Genomic DNA, 23,248 nt, shown 5'->3' on the forward strand with positions numbered 1-23,248 from the left:
CTATGATTTTGTCTCAAGACAAAAGGTCATTGCCAATGTCACCAACAGATGTTTTGGGCCTGACAATTTTATCATCAGTGCCTTTGAGCATTGAGATGGTTGTTTTCGTGGATATATCTGCATATTTTATTTTTTTTTCCTTGACTAGTTCTATGCCAGATACAGAAATAAAGATGGCCTGTAGCCAAAAAGTGGGAAACCCTCTATCCTGTTATGTCTGTTCACTCACAAATTACAGGTGAACATACCCAGGATTGTGACTTTGCTTATGTTCATTTTCTATGAAGTCTATGGCTGCTTTATGTCTCAAATTATTCCTTTGGAGACAAAGAGAGGCAAGTTTTTTCTGATGCTGGATTTATTATTAAAACATTATACATATTACCCTTTTTCTTTGGTGTTACAATGTCAGGTAAGGACATCACCCTTCCTTTACAGGGTAAAGATACTATCTACCCTTTACAGGGAGAGGGAGGAGGTAGAGTGAAGATCAGCCAACTATTTCCAGCTATGTTCTTACATGGGTGTCTTATCTGCAGGCAAATGGCTTGAGCAATGTGTCCAGTGTTCTGAGACTGGAAACAGTGACAAAACTCTTATGGGAGGGAGTGGAAGGACTAATAACTGCTGTGTCACCCTTCTTTCTACATGGCTTATTGCTTTTTAAGCAGAGGGCCATACTCTTTTCCTTACACAATGCTCCAGCACTAAAGAGAGTCCTGCTCTGAAAAGTTCAATGAAGAAGGATAACTTTGTTTTGCAGAAGATTGTTATTTCATAATATAGTGGTTTCTGTTGCAAACAATACCTATTTAGAAAAAAAAGATGTGAAAGTGCAGCTTCAGGAACTGGATGTGGACTGCCCCAGAGCCATGAGCAACAGGAGTCCCTGCACAGCAGGCTGCCCCACAGCTGTGGACACTCAGAGCTCCAGCTACCAAGGAAGAATGAGCCTGGAAGTCCTGAGAGCCACAGCTCCCAGCACTTCCCAGATCTCTGCCAGGGATCCAGGTCAGCAAGCTGTCAGGAAGCTGGGTAGGATTCTCACTGAAACACTAGATTTTGATGAGTCAGCAAATGCTCTTTTGAAAACATGCCAGAATTTTTCCAACCGACTCTAGTGATAAGCTAAACAAATAAAGGGTGTAGGGAGGAAATACTATGATTATTTTACACCAAGGGCACTGAGGCACAGAGATATGAAGCAACTTATGCCAGGTGCTGAAGAAAGTCTACAGTCAGGAGGCAAACTTAGATTTCATGCCATCCCTTAATCACAAAAGTCTCCTCACTCTAAATTTTTGCTATTACAATGAATTTGTGAGATGAGTATTACTTGCATTTTATAAATGGGAAATCAAAGTAACTTGTACAACAGCAGATGTTGTCTGAGCCAGGACTTGAACCCAATGTTTCTAAAGCTGCTGAGCTTCAGTAGTCTATTTTTTTCATTAACAAGGTACACAGACGACAACCTTACTCAACCTTACTTACCTAACCATACTAATTGCAGCAATGGTATATATTCCTACAGCAAAATATTTCTGTGCTACAGCCTTCTGAACCCATACTGTCCCTGCAAAAATTTTGGTCTACTGTGACTAAAACCCTCATATGTGATTGTGGGTAGTACAGAACTGAAACTTCAGATAGAAGGAGGTAACTAATGCTTCTCTAAGCACTTATATATACAGTTCAACTGGTTTTCCTGGTTCTGCCAAATGCAAGCAGCTGTATCTGTATCCAGGTACACCACAGAAGTTCTTTTCCCAAGTCTCATGATCTCAAGTTTCATCCTTCAGCTATGTTTCCACTTTGAACACAGCCCTAATTGTAGGGAAGAACTGTAGCATCACCTGCTATTACAGATAGTTCAGTTTTGACTAGTAGATTTTAATTTCAAATGCCAGAGAGCTTTTCTTTGCTGTCTTGCCTTTGCTTGTTGTTAAATTTATGGTTGAAATTTCCTAAACTGCATTCTTTTAGGAAATATAGCTATGTAAAATCTGCTATTCTGCTATGCTGCTCATAACCCTTTTGTGTTTTACTACTTTTGACCTTTGAACAGGAATTTGTTTGATAAGATTGTAAGTAGCATTTGAGCTATGGACATGAATTCTGCTCCTACAATGAAAATAGGCTCAAATTTGGCAAAGTCCTGTGATAAATCTCTTTGCAAGTTCATAATAGAGAACCCAAGTTTACTAGCTAAAGTGTATGAATCCTGGTTCACTGATCAGACTTTACAGATGCTGTCCTTCCAGACAGACAGCATGCTTTGGCCCCTTCAGGCTGTCCAAGGACCAGCTGAAGGGCTACAGTACCTTATTTCTGCCATTCTCTCAGTGCTCCCCCTTCCTACACCAAAGCGCCACAGAGACGAAAGCCACCCAAGTTACATACAAAGGGCCTGAGAGCTTGACCGAAGAAGGGGGAAAACGCAAAGCTAGAACTATGGGTTGAGGATGAAGTTGTGGCTGCAAATTGTTGAGGAAAGACTGGACTGTGACCAAGTAGGCAGGAAGTAAAAATTAGAATCGCTTGAGCAGAGACTTTGTCATTAAAAGTGGGTAACAGGATTAGGACCTCTCAAGGGAAATTAAGAGCAAACTAGGATTCACTAGGAAAAAAAAGAGACTGACATTGTGTGAGAAATGTGAATGGGATGTACAGAATCATGGGAGTAGAATTAGCTAGGTTTGCCTGGGAAAGAGATAGGAAAAAAAAGTAGGGACAGAGCACAGCTGAGAACAAAGGATGCATTTTGTAAGGGAGACTAAGTGTTTGATGGGTGAAGGCTGGAAACAAAGGAGAAAACTTGGAGGCAGATGAAAGGTGATAGTGATCCAGCTTGATGCAAAAGATGTGTTCATTAAAACTCTCTTTCCTCCACATTGTGTAGAGCCTTGAAAATCACCGTGTCTCTCGTGTCATCAGATATGTTTTAGAACCATTGGAAAAGTGTGCTTCTACTCATTTACTAGTATGGTTTATTAAATGGTGACATGTTATACTACATCTGTATCAGAGAATCTGCAAGTTATTTTTATGGATAAATTCTGAAAGTAATGTCTCACATGAAGATTTGGGATTTATTTTTGGTAAAAAAAGAATCACTTGTCAAATGAAACTTTACAAGTTAGCAAATGCCATAAGTAATTCTGGCTATGTTTGCAAGAAGAAGTTATAGAACAGCTTTCATATTGGGCAAAACTGAGTAAAATTCAGTCTGAAAACAGATAGTGTAAAGGGAGATCTGTAAAAATCATGTGGTTGGAGGGAGTTGCAGGATTCAAGGAAGCCTTCATTTTCTTGAGCAAATACAGAGAGATGCAGAAGGTCATTGCCAGGAAAAAGGCACACAGCTAGAAGACCTGTAATCTAAACAAGTCTACTTGTCTAAAGTAGCCTGTAATCTAATTATTTTCGTCTGTTACATTAAACAATTGCTATATAAATGCATCTTCAACAGGAGAGATGCTCCTTACTCTTATCCTGCAGGTCACCACTCTCAGTGATGGGAAGTATGAGTTTGATACCCTCAACAAACTGAATCCATGTCTAATCCAGTTCTCTGAAGGAGAAGGTGAGGTTGGTGTCTTCTCTGGCCACATTTTAAAAAGCACGTTACCAAACCCTTTGAGGGAGATCTGTGGGCTGTGGGTCTCAAGTTGACAGATGTGCTTCTAAAATACAGAATGAGAACTTGCAAGAGCATACTTAGGCCACAACACTGTCCTCAGTGTTTCATTTTACCTGAACTTACACAAATAAACATTGAGCCTGCTAATTTTAATTAACTTCCTGATGATGGCTGTGGATCCTGTTCTATGCTGCTTAGCATTCTGAGTGATATGCACCAGTTAGTAAGCCTAAGTTCCCACTTAGAGTCCTGGACCCCAGGAATTCAGGTGCTTAAATCCTTATTTGGAACTAGATCTCTGACCTTAATATCTGTGTCTTGTTTCTTAACATTTACAAACAGAGGTAATACTAATAAATCATCTCCCAGGATATTGTTGAAGATAAGCCCATCTGTAAAGGTTTAAATTCTACACCTCAAGGCAGTTTGATTCGTATCTAACATTATCTGGCTTCTGCTTAGTCTATTTGACAATTGCAGTGAGTGGGTGACAGAATTGTGAAACACAGTTCTTATACCAGCAATATGAGAAAACACCTGAACATTTAGAGTTGGTGCTTAGTGGCAGTTTGTGCTTCCTTCTAGAGGTACTCTTCACTATAAAATTAACATCTGATATTTTTTCCAGATCTTGGTGAGTTTGGCCACTTTGGGTGTGACAATCACTGGCAGAAGAACTTAACACTAAAATAATCAGTGTCATACCAAAACTTATGTTCACACCCAACAGACTGAGTTCCTTATGCATGGCAAACCAATGCTTTTGCCCAAAACTGAAGGTTTGTTTATTCTTCTAAATTTCAAGGTTGTTCAATAAAAGAAAATAATACCTTCACAGGTTAGAAGTCTTAATATTCTAAATGGAGTTCTAATCACCCTAAATGGGGTGATATTGCTTCTCCTGTCTGAAAGTAAAATGCTTAGAAAGCAGTTTGGTTAAAGGAGGTGTAATTAAGGCATATGCTTTCATAGGGCTAGAAATGACAAATCATACCAAAGATCAAAACAATTTTCTTATTTTGCCTCTGTGGTCTAGAATGTGAAAAACCAATATTCAAATTCCTGCAGCACACACAGTGCAGAGGGATCTAGGACAACAAGTGCCTATGAATCAAGAGAAGCAAGGTCTTAGTGGCAGCATCCCGTATCTAATCGCTGTGGCGTATCTATGTCTTGAATGGAAAAATTTGAGTTTCACTCAGTTGCAGATATGTCAACACCATATTACCACATCATACTGAACTAATTATACCAGTAAATTAAGCCCTAAGCCATAGTATTTCATACTTTTGTGTAACTAAAATGGTATCTATACATTTGATACCATATACTTGACTAGGAGATAAAATATATTTAAAGAACCTGTTGAAAATAGCAAATTATGAAAAGCAGAAATGAAGTGTATGAGCATAGGCATATGTGTGTGGTGTGGGATGGTGTGAAAAGCGTAAAATGGAAGTCAAAAATAAAATTCAAACATTAGTGTAACAAAAAAAAGGAAAAAGAGGGAGTATGCTAAAAACTTGTAATGCAAAATACAGCAAAGAAAATACAGGCAGTCTTTGTAATACAGGGGAAAAACATTCAAAAGATTCAAAAGGAAACACTGTAAAACTGGTAAAGACATATCTTTTTATATCCAAGCCTAATGAACTGAAGAATTTCAGTGCTCATTTTCAGCGCTGGGGCAAATGACTGAGTTGATTCAAGATGGGAAGAATAGACTTGTAAATAAATAAAACAGGGCTCCACAAAACCTAAACTGAAAGAGTATTATTAAGGTTGAGAAGTCCAGCACTTAAATACATCGAGAAATACCAGATTTAGACTGACTATTAGAGTTCAGCTATATACATATCCTACTTTTCCACTAGACCTGTACTGCCTTTGGTTCATAGAATGGGTATTATTTCTTGATGAGCCTGGTATTTTATTTCCCTTTTTGTTCAAGGTGTCTTCATAGGTAAGATTGGACAGGACCACAACATGTCATCTGGTTCAACCTCCCGGCTCAAGCAGGCTCATCCTACAGTGTATTGTATCTTCAGTTCTCAGTTATTAAGTAAAAGCCAAACTGTTCTCCAGAGGCAGAATTGTTCATTTCTGCAGATTTTGTAAACATATAATATGCATATTCCTGAGAAGCATGACTGAATTTAGAGTCCTGTAAGAAAAGACATGGTTTTATATACAGGGAATCAGAGGCTTCAAGTTCGTTCCTTCATACAAAGACTATTTTAATTCCCTCCACATTCATTTCATTGCAAGTCATCTCTTCAGGCTGTGCACTGAGTTTCTATCCTCTTCTCTCTGCCTTTAAGCCTAGGCACCGTAATTTCATTGTATTTTCCCAATCCTCTGCCATTTCCCAATCCCAGTTCAGAGTGCTAATCTACATTTTCCACTCCTGATCAATCTCATTAGCCAAACAGACCTAGTTCCTTGGAGTCTTTGTCTCTTTCTCTGCCATCACCTTTGTGAAGCAGCAGGTGTGGTTCCACTCTCGAACTCATCCCATTATTCCACCCACACTGGAAACCTTGTTCCTCCATACCCAGCTCTGCTCTGCTGGAATTTGCTTTACCTTCTCTGTGTTGTGTTAGATTACTTTGTCTCTCTGTATTATAATGAATTGCTTTCTCTTCCATGTGGCCATGTTACACACATCACAAAACAGAAGCTTCCTCTTCACTTTTCTGTCTAACCTAGCTTTGCTTGGTTTAGAGCAGAAAAATTCCCTGCCAAAAGAGGCTGTGTTGGGGAAAATGCCTCTCCCCCGGTAGGCCTGACCTGAGGGTAGTGTATGCAGTTATTCAGTGAGGACAGAGATGTATGCACTGATCAGAATGGGTAGCCCTGGCAGAAAAGTTGCCATGGACCTTCCTGCCCCACTTTTCTGAATGGGGGAAGGATATAGTGTGGTCTGGGACACAGATGCCACGATGAATGTCCAATACAAGTTCTCATTACAGAGCTCAGGACTCACAAGGTAGTTTGAACATTGCCACAGCCTTCAACCAAGCATCACTCCCCCAGGCTTGTTTTGCAGAACTATTCAGGGTGCCATTTTCAATACACATTAAAAAATAGCTAGCACGAGGTCAACAGCAGCAAAGGACAAAGCTTGCCCCAGTTAAAACCTGGCAAAGGAAACAGATCTTAGCAGAAGGCAATGAGCATCCACTTCTTTCAAAAACCCGAGATCTTTACAAGCTTCAGAATAAAACTTGTATTTTAAAGTGAAGGAATAAATGCCTCACTATGGCCTACAGCTTAGTAAGAAATTAATTCTGGGAAGGTTATGAGTGTTTTCTTAAAGACTTCTATATTTCCTTGCAGGGCAGCAGGTACATCTGGACGCCGCCGCCGCCGCCGGGCTGTTGGTGCGGACGGAGCAGGAGCTGCCGGAGCGCGTCCAAACGCACACTGTTAACGTGAAATGCCTTCTAAACCCTGAGCACCGCTGTGCCTGGAGCTGGCAAATGCAGAAGTTTAATTTTCTCACTGGTCTACTTTGGACTTGCAGGCAGGAAGGAAACGCGGGCGTTTCGCTTGGCGCGGAGCCGGCCGGCCCGGGGGCCGCCGCTGCAGCCGCTCCTGCGTGGGGAGAGATGAGGACGGGAAAGGGGTCCGAGCCCGAACCCCTCTCGGTGCCACCCCCAGCGCAGCACAGCACGGCACAGCCCGGTCCAGTCCCTCCCACCCGCCCGGAAGAGCCGCGGCTGGGCCGCCTTCCTGCGGCGGGCCCCGCCTCCGCCGGCAAGATGGTGGCGGCGCGGGGGGAGCCGTGAGCCGGTGCTGCTCCCGCTCTCTCCGTCCCTGCGGCCCCCGCCGCTGCTGCTGCTGTTTCCCGGCCGCCCGGCGGGACTGCCCGGCCCGGCCCGGCGCGGCGGGGCCGTGTGCGAGCGCGCCGCCCATGTGGGTGTCCCGCTGAGGCCGGGGGCAGCGGGAAGATGCTGCTGTCGCTGGTGCTGCACACCTACTCCATGCGCTACGTGCTGCCCGCCGCCGTCATGATGGGCACGGCGCCCACCTACGTGCTGGCCTGGGGCGCCTGGCGCCTGCTCTCCGCCGTGCTGCCCGCCCGCTTCTACCGCGAGGTGGACGACCGGCTCTACACCATCTACCAGAGCATGGTGCTCTTCTTCTTCGAGAACTACACGGGCGTGCAGGTGAGCTGGGCGGGCAGCGCAGCGCAGGGGCTCCGGCGGCCCGTGAAGCGGCCGGGGGACGGTGGTGCCGGCGCTCGGGTCGCCGGGTCCTGGGGGCAGGTCCAGGTCCCTCCGGGCCCGGGTCCCGGGGCAGGTGCGGGCCCCGCCGTGCCCGGGGAATCCCCCTCGTGCCGCAGCCGCTGCGGGCGATGCTTTTCACAGAGTGTTGGTGTTGTGTTCGTTTTGCAGGTCGGGAAAACGGAAGAGATGCGACAGCGGCCGTGCTCTGTCAGCACTTGAGTGGCAGCCGCCTTTGCACACTTGAAGCTCCGTGGCCTGTGTTGCACATTTGTAGTATTAATTTGGCAGCAGATGAGAAAGCTATCACCACAATTGTACATAACACATGTACAGATTTTTAATAAATAGATTACTTACTTAACATCTAAATTATTACACCTTTTCAGTTTTTGTGCAGTCTACCTCATATCAGTCTTTGGCCCTTAAATTTTGGATGAGCCATGGATTGTGATTATTCAGGATCTCAGTTTCAGGTGAATAAGTTGCAATTAGGGGCCTCTCTTGTGTGACCAGAGTATTTGCATTCAAGTAGTAATACCTCACTTAAAAAGTGCTCACTGTTTGAGAGGTTATGTATTTGTCTGTAATTTTAAAAGTAAGCAAGGAGACTTCTAATTCTGCATAAATGACAGGTGCTTCCTCCACCTAGACATGACTTTCAAAATTTTTTGAATATACCAAAGCCTGTTTGAAGTTAGTGTCATCTTTAGAGTAAAGATGCTTGAGAATAAAGAATAGCAGTACATGTTCACAGAGCTCATAGAAGTAAGGCCTTCTTCATGTTTACAGCTAAGGCATTTGTTCATTCTCTATTGAGGCATTTATTTCAGAATCGGGCTAAGTCTCCTGTAATTTCCACTCTTGAGTGCAGTTGTAGGCCTCACTTCATACTTACTTTCATGGAAACCCCCAAAGTTAGGAAAAGAGAGGAGTTGACATCAGGGTAAATAGAACAGATACAAAACTGAAGTGAGATCTTTCAGTGGTAGTGTTTGTTCAGCTTCTAACTCATGTAACTTCACCCTTATGTCTTGTCTAAGTTAGCTAACTTGTGTTGTGCCTTACATCTCTCTCTTTTTTTTTTTTTAAAGAGAAGAAAAAGAGGAAGAGAAAGCAGTAGTTCACAGATGAAGGACTTACAGTTTCATCTGCCTTCTGCGTTGTCTAGTTTCTAGTGCAGATACGTTGATGTGTAGTAACACACCTTGGTCATCAGCTGCTGAAAGTAGCAGTATAGTAGTTTATTCAACCCATTCTAAAAATGAAAGCCAAAAGTCAATATAGAAATTGTAATAGAAAAACTACTCAAATTTCCTATGATTGGTGTGCAGAAAGTAATAAACACCTTGAATTTTTGATAAGAACTTTTATCCAAAAAATGCATATGTAAATGTAAAGAAAAGAAAATGGTAACCAAAAGAAACAGAAAGGCTGCCATAATCTGTTGACCTCTGTTTTATTGCATCAATAAACTTCATACGCACAGAAAAGTGCTGAGAGGCTGTACAGGTGATCAATTAGGACTGTATTAAAATAAAAATGCTTTGTCACAGTAATTAACAGGTGATGTTAAGAGAAGAGATGGTAGAAGAGGGGGAAAATGTCCTACGATAAGAAAAATAGCAGCTGAGACTGGAAGGTAAATAAAACCTTGGAAAATACATACATACGCAGGCAGGTAAGGTATAACCCTTAAAATTCATGTATCGTTTAACTGGAAGATAACCCCTCTTTTTTAAGGAGGAGAAATAGGGTGTCCTTTCAGACCTGCTCTTGCAAACACTCTGTGTGCTTAACTTGAAACTCTCAGTGGAAAGTTAACCATCTGTCTTAGTGTTTAAGGTTGGGTTGGTAACCTGAGACCCACTGCCGATTGGCTGTTTAAGGCATATAATTAGATGCAGAAGTGTAGCATCATTAAACTTAATTGCAGTAAACTAGCAAGAATAGTGGCTTCATAAAGGCAGCTGTAGGGCTTTATCAGCATTAAGGCACCATATCAGCCATGGGAGGGAGGAGTTCCACATCTCTTCCAGGTTATTGATTTGTTCAATCGATTGAAGTGTTTTGGTATGTTCCTTTTTGTAACTGGGTAAATGGGAGGCCAACAGCCTCATCCCTCAGAATACTGGCACCTGTTGCATAGGCTCACTGAACTCCTTGGGTTTCTACAGAACCTTAAGTGACTTTTTGTTAGCAGTGTTGCCATCTTACTGTGCATAAGAAGTCTTTATTCATGTACTGTTTAGAATTCTTTGGTTTTACGGTTGGAATATTTGTGGGTTTTCAGTACAAGAACACTCTGAAGGCAGTTGTGGATATTGAGGTGTCTGAGCTTAAAATAATTGGCTGAAATTCCCTGTAATGTGAGTGGGGTGTTAATAGAGTGAACTTGGTTTGGATCATAAACATGGATTTTTTTTTTTTTGACTGAATGAAATACTAGTGTATTGTGATATTTACTTTCTATTTATTTATCTGTCAGGAAGTTATGTTTCTGTCTGTCTTCTGCTGTTAGTTCATCAAGTATCTGTATCTGTCTCCCCTTCAGGACTGTATGCACGAGCATATTTTTCTTCTCTTTAATTCCTCTTTACTTGGATGTTTTTAGCCAAGTTTGTTAAAACAAAAACTAGTTCATGCTAGGAAGGCTTTTTATCTTTGTAGGAAAATCTTTTCAGCTGTGAAATGTAACTAAATAAGCTGATAACCTGATCTGCATGACAGAAAATCTTGACATACTGGTATTTCCCTTTCTCTCAACTATTTGACTGTAGATCTAAAATAATTGCAGAGCTGTAGTTGCTATGAGCCCTGAGTATTTATGTTCTAGAGAGTGGCTCATGAAGTAGCTGTACAAGTTTCTTACTTGTTCATACTGTAAATGCTTTCCCTTTTTAAATTTTGGGTCAGACTCATTTTTTCTCACCAAAATGATTTGTTTTACAAAGCCTGAGAGAACTCAAGCGAAGTTGGCATCAGTGCAGGTTTTCCAGTAACGTTAGAATTCATTAATGAATTGCCAAAAATAATCCTTTTTGCTGACTATCATGCAAGAGTTGGCTGTAGAAAAATTAAAGAACTAGTATTTAGAATACTAAAAGCAACCAGAATATCCCAGTGCTGTAGGTGAGGTAAACTGGACAAAGCCAGTATGACAATAAAGTGAAATCCTACAATGCTGTGTAAATTTGTCTGTTCAGTTACAGTTTAGTGGGTGTCCAGGTATTTTATTAAGGAGCTATAAATACACAAAATGAATTAATATGTGGCATTGTACAGTGGCTTTCAGTATAAACTTATAGTAATGAAAATGTGTAAATGCAGTGTGTTGGGAAGTGGCATAGGGAGAATGGCCCTGCTTTGGCCCTGTGGTGCTTTTGATGCAAATGCAGTTGTGTTGCTTCCCACCTGTCCTGCTGTAAGCAGCAGATACCCCACAGTACCAGTTCCTAGGAAGGATATATACAAGGTGGTTTAACATTGTGTAAAGTGAATCAAATGCTGTGTAAAAATAGTCTCAGAGAGCAAAGGGTGTTACTTTTATCAGTGATGAGCCAAGGCAGTAACTGGTACAAACAGGTGCATTTCACGCACTTCGGAGGACTTGCATTTGCTGGTCCTAATAGTTCATTTGGCCCCAAGTTTCTAAATCTTCAGGTAGCCAACGAACTGTAGTGGTGTTGCTGATTTTGTCTGTATTGTATTAGAGAAGTCTGGTCTTTTGCATTTTGTACAGACAGCTGAATCTTACCACAGAATGTGAAAACCAAAGTGGTTGCAAATATGACCAAGATTAGGATGTCTGAAGGGCTGAAAGGACTAGTGATTTATTATGATGAATGCTCTTATCTCTCTCTGACCCTTAGCATCTTATCCCAGTTGTTATCAGGGTGATGAAATTAATGCTTATTGTGTGTGTATGTTTCAGATCAGATGAGGACTAAATGTTCTTTAACTTTTTGTTGTAATTGTGTTTGATACTTTGTATTGAATGCCAGTGAAGAAATAATAAAGAAGTCATCACTCAGAGGGCTTCCTAAAGGATCATTTTCTTCTGAAGGGTTTTGATAATTGAATGAAATCCATAATTGAATTAACGCACATGGATTTTGTTCAGTACTTGTGTCAGCTGCCTTCCCTACCCCCAATTCCTGATGAATAGAATTTTTTGGAAGTGTTTCTATTAAAGACATTTTGAAATTGAGGGTTTTATTGTCATTATGGATCATTAAGGGCTGTAAGAATCAGATGCTACCTCAGTGTTGTTTAGCAGAGCTCTAGTATTTCTAACAGTTGTTTTATAAAATACGAGAGATCCCTGTTAGAAAATGCAGTATGCTTCCTGGATTGGTATTGAAGCTGTTTCGACAAGGTCGAAACCTACTTAGGATTAGAGCAAACTAAAACTGTGAAGGCATTGTGCTGCTGAAGTCTTGACGATGCTTTCCAGTGGAGTAGAGCCTGGGGTTTTTTTCATGGCTTGGCTTCCTATGAGATCTGTCAGGAGAGCTCGGTGTCTGAGACTGGGATAGATGCTTAATCTTGTATCTGTTGGGCAATTTGCAGTGGAAGGGAGTGTCTGTGCCCATCTCTATTCCCAGGACAGCAATCTTCCCAGACAAGATTATCTTTACTTACTCCTTGCCTTTTCTTTTGAAGCCGTTCAGCTGTCCAACAGGTAATTCGTGAGGGCTCAAGGTGGAGATGGGAATGCAAGAGGCAGCACAAATCCGGTGGCCAAGTTGCAGCATAAGACAGGGAGGTGTTTCTTGTTGCTACTGGTGAGGTGGTTTGTCATCTCTTAGGAACCTGGTTCTTCTCCAGGGTGGGGGAGGCATCATAACCAGGCTGCATCATGGAAGGGTGAAGGTTTGCCTTCTAACTGCTTTCTGTCAGTAGATGTGAGTGACAGCATCTGACTCCTCTTGAGATGAAGACCCATTTCTCAGGCAAATGCCATAACCAGAAGGTCCAAAGGAAACATCACTTTTCACCCTTCTTCAGTTGTGTTTGGAAGGAAAGTGCTGGCAATTGCGTTTTGATATGAACCTGCACTTGAGTTCCCTGAGCCCTCCTCGCCGAGTGGCAGACCACGAGTTGGGAGGGTTATGGGAGCTGAGCAGGAAGGCAGAGCTGCCTTCAAGGCAAACCTCTAAACTCAGGTGGGAGGGCTTGAGCTTTTTTAGCTCCAGTGGCTCGCATCAATAACCGGAGTTAGCACCTGCTCATGTTGCTGCTTTGTGAAACAGTGTTAGTTGTTGTGTGCACATTGAGCGGTTAAAATAATCTTAGCTTGTAATTTAATTGTGGGGCGGTCCCTTGGTGTAATGCAGAGCACTCTGGACTCTCAATCCCAAGGGCCTGAGTTCGAGTCTCAGTCGAGACCATCCCCAGGCAGTTAAATGCCTCCCTGCCATTCCGTCCCATCATATCTCGGAGGCTCAGCAGCGTCAGCCCTGGTTAGTACCAGGTGCTGTGACAGTCCCAAGGACTTCACTGTCACTGTCCAAGCTCGTTCAGCCGTGGCAAATGGACCTCAGGACTTAAATGGTGGGGCCAGTTCTGTGCACGCTGTGCCTCACCTAAAAAATTGACTGCGCAGACTGGAAGGGCACGTGGGGAGAACCCTTCCCAAATCTTCGTTGGTGAAGTCTGGCCATACATACATACAATTTAATTGTTATGGTAGAAATAATGAAGTAAAGGTCTTGGGAGAGCAGTAGAAATTTGAGGATTGGTGCAGTGCAAAGACTGAAAAGAAGCTGGAGAATATAGTGAAATGAATCATGTTTGTGTAGTAAACTTTTGAAAGTAGTGAAATTTTTCTGCTGTGATACTGGCTCCATTTAGAGGGTTTACCCTTTTACCCTCCTCTTTTCAGTAGCGATTTCAGTGCACAGTTGTGTCCAAGGATACATGTATTGCATAGGATATAACAAAGTCCTGTGTGTTATTAGAGCAGAAATTAAGTGATACCTGCTAAGCCCAAGGGAAGCAGCTTTCAAATTGAGATGCATGCCTAATTTTAGACCCTTATGCTCAACTGTGGTACGAGGCAGCAAAAATAGATATGTTAAGTAAGTAAGATTTGTGCTCTTTCTATTTTAGATTTTCCAAACCAGATACTTGCATATATCTTAATTTCTGTTCTGTCTTTGGCTATAGTTCTGAAAGTGAAAATTATGTCCTTCAGGACTCTGATTCAACAAGATACCTGCTTGGGTTCCAGTGTGATGTAGATCTGGCTTTTGGGCTCTTCTATGCCCTTTCCTTCTGCTTACATAATATGTCCATGTACTTTATGTAAGGGTGGTTGTTAACTGAGCCATTTTTTTCCTAGTAGTCTGCCACTGGACACTGTTCTTGCTAAGAGATGATTCAATTCATAATTACACATTTGAGTGCAGTTATTTCAAACTTTTTACCTCAGGCTTACAAAATATCCTCTTTTTTTCTCAGTTTTAGTTATGTTAGGTAAAGTAGGCTCAGATGTCAGGGATTTTGACATTACAATTATGGGGGAGCATATCTTCTCAGGGGAAAAATACTCTTTAATCTATCTTCTGTCAGTTTGCCTTTATCTTATGAAGGGATTTGGTATAAAAAACACAGAGAAATTATTTTCTTTTGTTCTTTTTATTTCTGTCACATATTACTTGTCATCTTCCCTGTTAGAACTAGATCCTCAGTGTGGGAGTAGGAAATCATAGCATTTATGCTTGTTTGATTTTTAAATGTAAAATTAGCTACACATGATGCAAATTAATATTTTTTTTCCCATGTAGTTAATTCGAACTGTATTGTGGTAGTTGTGATAACTTTTCTGTGGAACTTATGAATTGACTTGAAGAGGTGTTCTATTTTCTAAAGCTGCTTGGGAATCCGAGGGCATGCACGTGTCCTTCTGAGTAAGCAAACACAGTGCACAGTCCCGAGCAAGCTGCAGGTGAACTGACTCATTCACATGCTGTGGTGGTGAGCAGATTAAAGTGATTTTAATGTGGTGGGGGTTTTGAGACTAATTCAGTTTACTGTGTTCAGTTCTGGAGCTAGAATTGTTGCAGTAGCTCAGATACCTCCTTTCATATTCTCTTTTGCTGTGTGGTGATTCTTTTGCCTCGCTGTCAAAGTCCATAGTGCTTAAATTCCAAATATTTACTGCAAATGGCGGTCCTGTGGTGTAATGGAGAGCATTCTGGACTCTGAATCCCAAGGTCCTGAGTTCGAGTCCCAGTGGGGACTGTCCCATGGTAGTTAAATGCCTCCCTGCCATCTGATCCCATCGCATCTTGGATGCTCAGCAGGGTCAGCCCCGGTTAGTCCCGGGTGCTTTAGACAGTCCTGAGGACTTCACTGTCCCTGTCCAAGCTCGCTCAGCTGTGGCAGATGAATTTTAGGACTTAAGCGGTGGGGCCAGTTCTGCGCACGCTGTGCCTCACCTAAAAAATCCACTGTGCAGACTGTGAAGGGCACACCCACGTGGGGAGAGCCCTTCCCAAATCTTTGTCCATTTAGACTGTGAGACTAAAAGCTAGTATGAAAGTAATAACGTACAGACTTCATATTTTGTGTTGTATGGAGTCGGTGCATATAAGCAGGAAAATTCCAGCTACTGCTGTAGTGCTGGAGTGAAGTAGGGCGGAGAGTGGGGTGGGACCTTCGTTGGCAGCTGGTAGTCATGGATGGAGGCCAAATTGGGCAGATTTTCCTGTGGCAGCCAGGATCAGCCCTATGGGAGGGAGAATTGCGATTTGGTTTGGGGAGGAGAGTTGTTGAATTTCTCAGCAATTTACTGTGGAAGCCAATCAGGCCATGCATAGAATAAGTCCAATGTCTCCAATGCAGTTCTATAGTATGGCTTGAAGTGCGGCAGTGTAGGCTTCTCTTCGGCCATGCCATTATCTGATGAGTGGGAATAAGATAATTCCAACTCCTTCTCAACCGATAAATAAGAGAAATATGTTGTTAGCAATGGTTGGGATTATTATGGTGATTAGGAAAATTAAAAGGTAGGAGAAAAAACTTGTGATTTAGGTTCTGATGCTTACGTATCATGTTGCAAACTGTGGGATGGACCATGTTACGACTAATGCAATAGGGAAGAATATTAGTGAGTATTGGTCTATTTTGAAGCTTAAGGGGATTTTGAAGTTTCTGGTGGATTTTCATTCTCAGTAGAAAGTGATGTTTTCCATACCTAAGTATAGGAAGAGAATTATTGGGATTATACTAATTAAGAAGGAGCTTTTGACAGTTTGTGTAATGGTAGAAGGGGAATTTTGGTAGTTTTTGGTTGAGAGTGGGAGTAGGATTCATTCCTCCGTAATCCATCTAGGTTGCTCATACAGTTTTATAAAAAGGAAATAAATTGACAGTAAGTGTATTTTCTGAAGTTCTGTGCTCCTTGGCTCAGTCAAATGGAAGAGGTATTAAAAAAAAATCTGTATTACATTACATATAGGAACCTTTTCAATATTACCCAGAGCTTAGTCTCTTAGCAGTGGTTTTCTTCACTGAACTGCAGTAAAATACATCCCTGCAGGATGTTGGAGTAAACTGTGCTTCAGTAAGATGAATCTCATTGTGATTTTATGGTTTGCTGCTGAGCCTGAGCAAGACATAAGACTTGTGCAATTATATATTGAGCAGATAGTCCCTAAAAAGATTGAGATGTGGCAATAATAAGACCAATACCTACAAATTGTATGTGCCCTAAAGGTATTTTTAGAAAAATGATACATATTTTTTCAGATCTAGAGAAAATGCAACTAAAAAAATTAAAGTCTTTCCCCTTCCGTCCTATTCATATTCCTTTTTCTCCAGGCAAGTGAAACCTGTATCTGTTAAATATGAATAAAAGTGCTTTAAAAATAAACATTTGAAATTCTTGTAGTAGAACATGTGAAAAACCAAGAAATTTGTCAGCACGAGGTACACGTTCTCTGTTTGTATCCTGTCTTGAGCCTGTTGCTAGTCAGACAGGATAAAGAGATTCTGTGTTCGGAGGTACTTTCTCTAGAAGATCAAAGGACGTGTCATCAGGCAGGTTCTTAGTCTAAGGGAATGTAAAGAACTTTGCTCAAGATGCCTGCAGAGTTCAGCTTGCACGGGCTGTGCACTGACCTTAGAAGCTGTTGGTAGTTGTTCTGGTGGTTGGTTGATGCGAGCTCCACCCTTTCGCCACAAAATTGTAGTTTGTAACAAATGCCTTAAGAAATATGGCCTAAGATACCGTGTATTTTAATAAACAGTCAACTTGTCGTAATGTCCCGGTAACAGAAAAGCTCTTGTGAAGACCATACAGTCCTGATTATTAACTGTGAAGAAATAGTGGAGAGAAGTAAAGTGCATGTTGTGAGGGTAGCACAGCTGAGTATATGAAGTCTATATAGTTGTTTTTAAGTGTGGATGTCTTGAATGGTCTGTTTCTCCTCTCTTCATTCGGAAGAGGGAAGGAATGTTCTCCCCCTGTTAGCCTGCTACTTTTATCCTTCTTGCCTGTGCTTGAAGCTGATGTTTTTCCTGATCACAATGCTCCACCTTCACAAAGTGCCACAGTGCACATCAGTTTTGTGGAAGTAACAGGAAAGAAGGGAGCATCATTCTGCAATTCCCACCTAGTTTCTTTGAATAGAGAAAAGAGGAGGGTTAACAAGTCTGAAGAACCAAGAGGATCGTGTTGTAAATGTGATAGGACATCATATGAGAAGGCCTGAATTTTTACCAGCAATGACTACGTGTGTTGCCATGCTGCCACAGAAGCAGAAGTGCCAGATCTGCTTGAAGATCAGCTTCTAACTGCTCCCATTATCAGCCACATCCAATTATAATATTTAGGTAATCATCTTAGGAGTTTGATGTGATCACCAGTTGTCCTGCAAGCAGGTCTTCAGATAGTGTGATTACTTTTATCTCTTGAGTTATTTTTGTCATGGTACTGTTTACTGAGCTGATACAGCTAGGAGGTGATTAAATGATCTCTTTAATTTTGTTTGGTTTGTACAGATTTCATAAGCAAGAAGTAAAACTCTTAACTCTAAATTAAGAGTGCCCACCTTTTTGCAGTAAAAACTTACGCAAATTATGACTTACTCATGTGTGTCTGCCATGTGGGGCTCTTTTACTTTGCTACGTGACCTAGCACATTAGCACAGGTGTAGTTAAATATGTTGCATAGAAGAAGCAGTGGCTGGTAGGGAAGCTGAAACTGATGTCACCAGATTACACAGGAGCTGCCATTTGCATGCCTAGATCAGCCAATCACTAAATTAGTAAACTCTCATCAGGAGAACTTGTAACCTCCTGCTGTTGAATCAGAGCTTCACATGGACATGGCGCTCAGGTGTTTTCTTGTGCCCACTGAGCGTGTGAACAGCTTGGTGTGTTGCGTCCATGGAAGCTGGATACCAACCTTCCCACAGAAGGGGACCTAGAGCATCCAGTTTCCTTTATTTGAGACCTCACTGAATTGAGTTTGACAGCACTGCCGTGTGAACAGATGGGAAAGACCCACATGAACACTAACTGGATTACCCATTATTGTAAACTGGGATGTGAAGCAACCAAAACACGGCTGAAATCACACAGCTTAATGTTGTGTACACAAGCAATATTTGCAATGTTAGACTGTAAAGCTGCATCTTAAACGTTTTCCCTCAAATCTCTGCTTACTTTGGCTTGCTGTGTTGCACTTCCTTTTAACTTGTTTTCTTTGCTTGAGTTCATTGTGCATTTTTTTCTAACACAGTAGATTCTGTTCTAAATGAAGAGGTTCCTTGTTTTCTACATTTTGGCAGCCAGGACATTTATCAGTTCTTTAAGCTGATAGGTAGATTGTATATATACTATGGCATTTGGCAAGCTCTGTATGAAATATCTGAAACACTAGGTATGTAGCTTCTGAAACTGAAAATTTGCTCCCAGGCATGTCCTGTGCCACTTCCCTGGTGTGCTGGCTGCAGAGGGTAAGATTATGCCCTCCTGTGCTCTGCACACCCCAGGAAAAGCACTGTTCTTCTGAGGGGAGCTGGGAGGCTTTTAACCACTCTGATTTCTTCAGGTTGCTTCAAAAGGCGCTTGAATACAGCCTGGCACTGTGGACACTTGTTCCTGCACTGCTGTCCCTGGTAAATCGCTCAAGTGCTTGCCTTGGAGCATGGTGCTAGTAAAGCCAGCCTTGTGGGTTTAATCCCCATACAGGCCATTCATGTAGGAGTTGGACTGAATGGTCCTTGTGGATCCCTTCCAACTTGGGCTGTTCTGTCATTCTGTGATTCATTGTGGCCCCCAGATGTTTTCTGCACCACTAGACTGAGAAGAAGCCAGAGATTCCGTGGCTTCTGCAGCATGGAATTCTGCAAAGTTACCTATGAAAGAAAGCAGGGAGTCAGAGGTTTTCTGGAGACCACAAAGAGTACTGTATCATTTTCTTAGGCAGCTATAATATACATTATGTGCTCTCTTCACCTAAACACATCAGATTGCCAGGAATTGGAGGCTTGTCCCGAGAGGGTTCTTCCCCCTGCTTGTCCACAAGCAGGTGAACTCTTTAGACATCACCTCAGAGGGAACAGGACAACATTTCTGAAGGATTCAAAGCTCTGTTACCCCTCTGTTGTGTATGATGAAAATTTTCAGAAACCCTGTGAATCAAAAATGGATGGATCTCAGAAGGAGAGCTGTGTGGGTGCCCACAGAGTAGGTGTCTCCTGGGATTGCAAGCTGGAAGTTGTCATTCTTACCTGGTTGTAGTAACAGTTGTATGTTGTTTCCTGGCTGAGAGTGCCTAACGTGAATGGCTGTTTGCTGGCCTTAATTGAACTGTATAAGCCTTTTCTTGAGATCAGTGGAATAGGCAGTGCTGAAGTGGATGATGCTGCAGTTAAAGCTGTTGCATCCTCTTAGACTGAGCCATCTGAGCAAACAAAATAGAGCTTCCAGATTTTCTCATTCTTCCATTTGCTTTGAAATGAAACATCCAGTTTTTGTGTGTTTAATGAGGACTAAGGAAAAGATTTTTTGTTTTTTAATTCTGCACACAGTATGGCTATGCATTTTATCATGAGTAAAAGATTTTGGTTCATTACATGTAAACATATGTGACCGTTATGGTAAAACATAACATTGTACACAGAAATTGCTTACAGTAACAAGGACCAAATGTTACTCTGTGATTAAAAAGTGGACTAGATCCAATCTTATTGAAATAAAAAAGAATACAAATTAACTGTTATATTTGGCAGACATCATCAGATGTGGTTTTTTAAGGGAATGATCCTTCATATTTGTTTTTACTCATGCAATAGTCACAAGTGAATGCTTTAAATTGTGGGTCTGATTACACTGAGATTTTGATTTTGTACATTGAAGTTGGAAATATTTACAGCTTGAAGTTACAAATTGAGTATTTCAAACCCTCTTTCTTGTGTGGGGCAGCTCTTGGGGTCAAGGGCAGATTTTGTTTTCCCCTTCTTATTTTTTTTCTTGTATTTTAGAAGAGCTCAGCATTCAGAATCTTCTGGTTTAGTGATTTGTTTTACTGGCCCTTTTCCCTTCCTCTAAAATTCTTTGCCAGAAACTGCAGAGTGGAGACTTAACTTGAAATTAAAGAAAACAGTATTTATGGACCTTGCATGTAAGAGTGCTGGGAAAATGTACACTTGGAAAATGAAGCTTTAACTCTGTAAATGAGAATAGGAAGCTTTATTTCAGTAAAATTTTTGCACCTGAACTGTAAGGTCAACATTTAGACTACTACCTTGCACTAAACAGTAGTACCTAGTGTCAGTGGTAAGGTTATAAATTCTGGAACTTCAATGAGAAGACTACTCCTGTAGCAAAATACTGGGTACTGTTCAGAATATACTTGTCAACTGGCTTATTACTCATAATGTTTAATAATAATTTATTTATTATTGCATGCCCTTTTTTAATTAATTCAAATTAGTAATGTCCTCTTTATGCTGAATGATCTCTTGTTCACATGTTTACTGAATATCTCAATTTGCCAGTATCTGGTTTCTGCCTTGAAAACAAAATTTGACCAACGGTGCAGTTGCATTTTCAAAGAGGAAACAGCATGAAATACGGCTTTTCTGACGGGGCTGTGCCTAGAGATAACAATACGAGGCAGTACCCATCTGGTATCACAGGATCACCAAGAGGTGTGCAGATTTTCCAGAGATGCTGGTGGAGACTTTCTGTAAGGTTAAATGTGAGAGTTGGTGTACTAAATGGTACCAATAAAGATTTGCATATCAGTTATATCTTCATGATAAAATTCCAAGACTGTCCAGATCAGGGAAATGGTGACAATAAGTGGGTAAACCTTCCAGATAGCACTTTGGTTTTGTTGCTGAGTGGAGTAGTGTGTATATCCCATACAGCTACAGCTAACTTCTAGAAATGAGGAGTACACCCATTGGTATTGGCAGAGGAAGAGCTAAATTCTACCAAGAATGTATGTATGTATGGCCAGACTGCAAACGAAGATTTGGGAAGGGCTCTCCCCACATGGGTGTGCCCTTCCAGCCTGTGCAGTGGATTTTTTAGGTGAGGCACAGCGTGTGCAGAACTGGCCCCACCGTTTAAGTCCTGAGGTCCATTTGCCATAGCCGAGCGAGCTTGGACAGTGACAGTGAAGTCCTCGGAACTGTCACAGCACCCGGTACTAACCGGTGCTGACCCTGCTGAGCATCCAAGATCTGATGGGATCGCATGTCAGGGGGGCATTGAACTGCTACAGGACAGTCCCCACTGAGACTCAAACTCAGGACCTTGGGATTCAGAGTCCAGAGTGCTCTCCATTACACCATGGGACCAAGAATGTACTCACTGGAAAAACTAAGTTTCATTAAAAAATGAAAATCTTTATTAAAGATATCTAAACAGATCCATTGATGCTTCAGAATTAAAATTGTTTAATTCATTTCTCATTTTATATTTAATATAAAAGAAATGGAATTAATTCATTTTACAGGGGTTACTAGGATTTGCGCTTCAGCATTTGGCTTTGCAGTCCTGCTCCCAGAAGCTTATTTCACCAGTAAGGCCATTGCCTTTGAGAAGTGAGAAACTACAGGGTTAAAGGGTATCTTTAATGTAACAAAGTAAAAAACATAAGTAAACATGCTGGCTGGAAGCCACAGACCAATTTAAAGACACCCCTCGGCCTCATGCTTTTTTTCCTCATTCTTGATGGTTAAAATCATGACAAATGGTTGAGATTTTGTTCTGGATCTAATCCAGAAAAACTTAACATTTTAGATTGAATGATAAAGAGTGTTTGGCTGCAACATGTCTTATTCGTAGATGTATAAAGTGAAATGGTGATTTTGTACATGTCTATTAGGTTTAATTATATTAATGTAGTGATTCTATGGATGAAAGTCAGCTTCCATGGATCCAGTTCTAGGGCTGAGGCACAAAAACAGAGTAACTTTCTTAAGCCCTCATCAATTAATATTTACAGGGGTAGAGTGTTTGCTAATGGTGCTATCTTGCTGACAGTTTTCCTAGTAAATGGCCAATGACTGCATTGAATGTCGTCACTGCCTAATGCAATGAAAATATATAATAAAGTAATACCACTTCTTTTTTTTTAATTTTTTTTAGGTAATCATCTACGGGGATTTGCCAAAAAATAAAGAAAATGTAATATATTTATCAAATCATCAGTGTACAGGTTTGTATTTTTTTTGCTTGTCTTAGCACTTTTATAGGTTTAAAAATTCTGCTTGTCTCTTTACTATGTCTCTTTCCAGCCTTTCCATAATAAGCAAAAACTTCTAGTTCAAAAACCTTTAATGACATTTGTACATACAGCATGTTGCTTTGTGTTTATCAGTAGCAACTATGAACTAATTTAACTAAGTATTTTGGGCTTTTCTCTTTGCAGTTGATTGGATTATTGCGGACATGCTGGCAATCAGGCAGAATGCTCTTGGGCATGTCAGGTATGTCCTGAAAGATGGCTTAAAGTGGCTTCCACTCTACGGGTGGTATTTTTCACAGGTAAGCCCATTCACCTTTTCCTTGCTGCTTACAGGCCCAATATGTAAGGTGTGGTACTTTCCCTCTATTTGCCAGGCACGCTGGGAAGAGGTTGTTCTGAGCTGGCATTCATTTGTTTGAACATGAAAATAGCTGGTTTCACTCAGTGTAGTTAGATGTGTATTTTAGCTGAGAGACAATTGTAAAAGACTCAGTAAATGAATGCTTCTTATAGATGGTGTTTATTACTAGAATTAAAACTGTAGAGTCTGTTAGAAGCATTTCAGAATATTCTATAACTTCTTTCTTTTTACAGTCCAAAACTCCAACTAGCATTAGGTGTAAACAGACCTTTTTTATGTATCATGCTACAGATTGG

The 23,248-nt window shown here is 41.2% G+C and overlaps 1 protein-coding gene across 1 annotated transcript in view; it reads left to right on the forward strand.

Moving 5' to 3' along the window:
* Positions 1–7,389: 7,389 nt before the first annotated feature.
* AGPAT5 (1-acylglycerol-3-phosphate O-acyltransferase 5) overlaps positions 7,390–23,248 on the forward strand; it is a 52,931-nt gene continuing 37,072 nt past the window's right edge. The window contains exons 1-3 of the mRNA XM_071548455.1: positions 7,390–7,815; positions 22,492–22,561; positions 22,775–22,890. Coding sequence (XP_071404556.1) covers positions 7,597–7,815; positions 22,492–22,561; positions 22,775–22,890 — 405 coding nt within the window. The 5' untranslated portion in view covers positions 7,390–7,596. The remainder of the gene's footprint in view (positions 7,816–22,491; positions 22,562–22,774; positions 22,891–23,248) is intronic.

The sequence above is a fragment of the Pithys albifrons genome, chromosome 2 (assembly GCF_047495875.1).
Source record: "Pithys albifrons albifrons isolate INPA30051 chromosome 2, PitAlb_v1, whole genome shotgun sequence".
NCBI classification, from domain to species: Eukaryota; Metazoa; Chordata; class Aves; order Passeriformes; family Thamnophilidae; genus Pithys; species Pithys albifrons.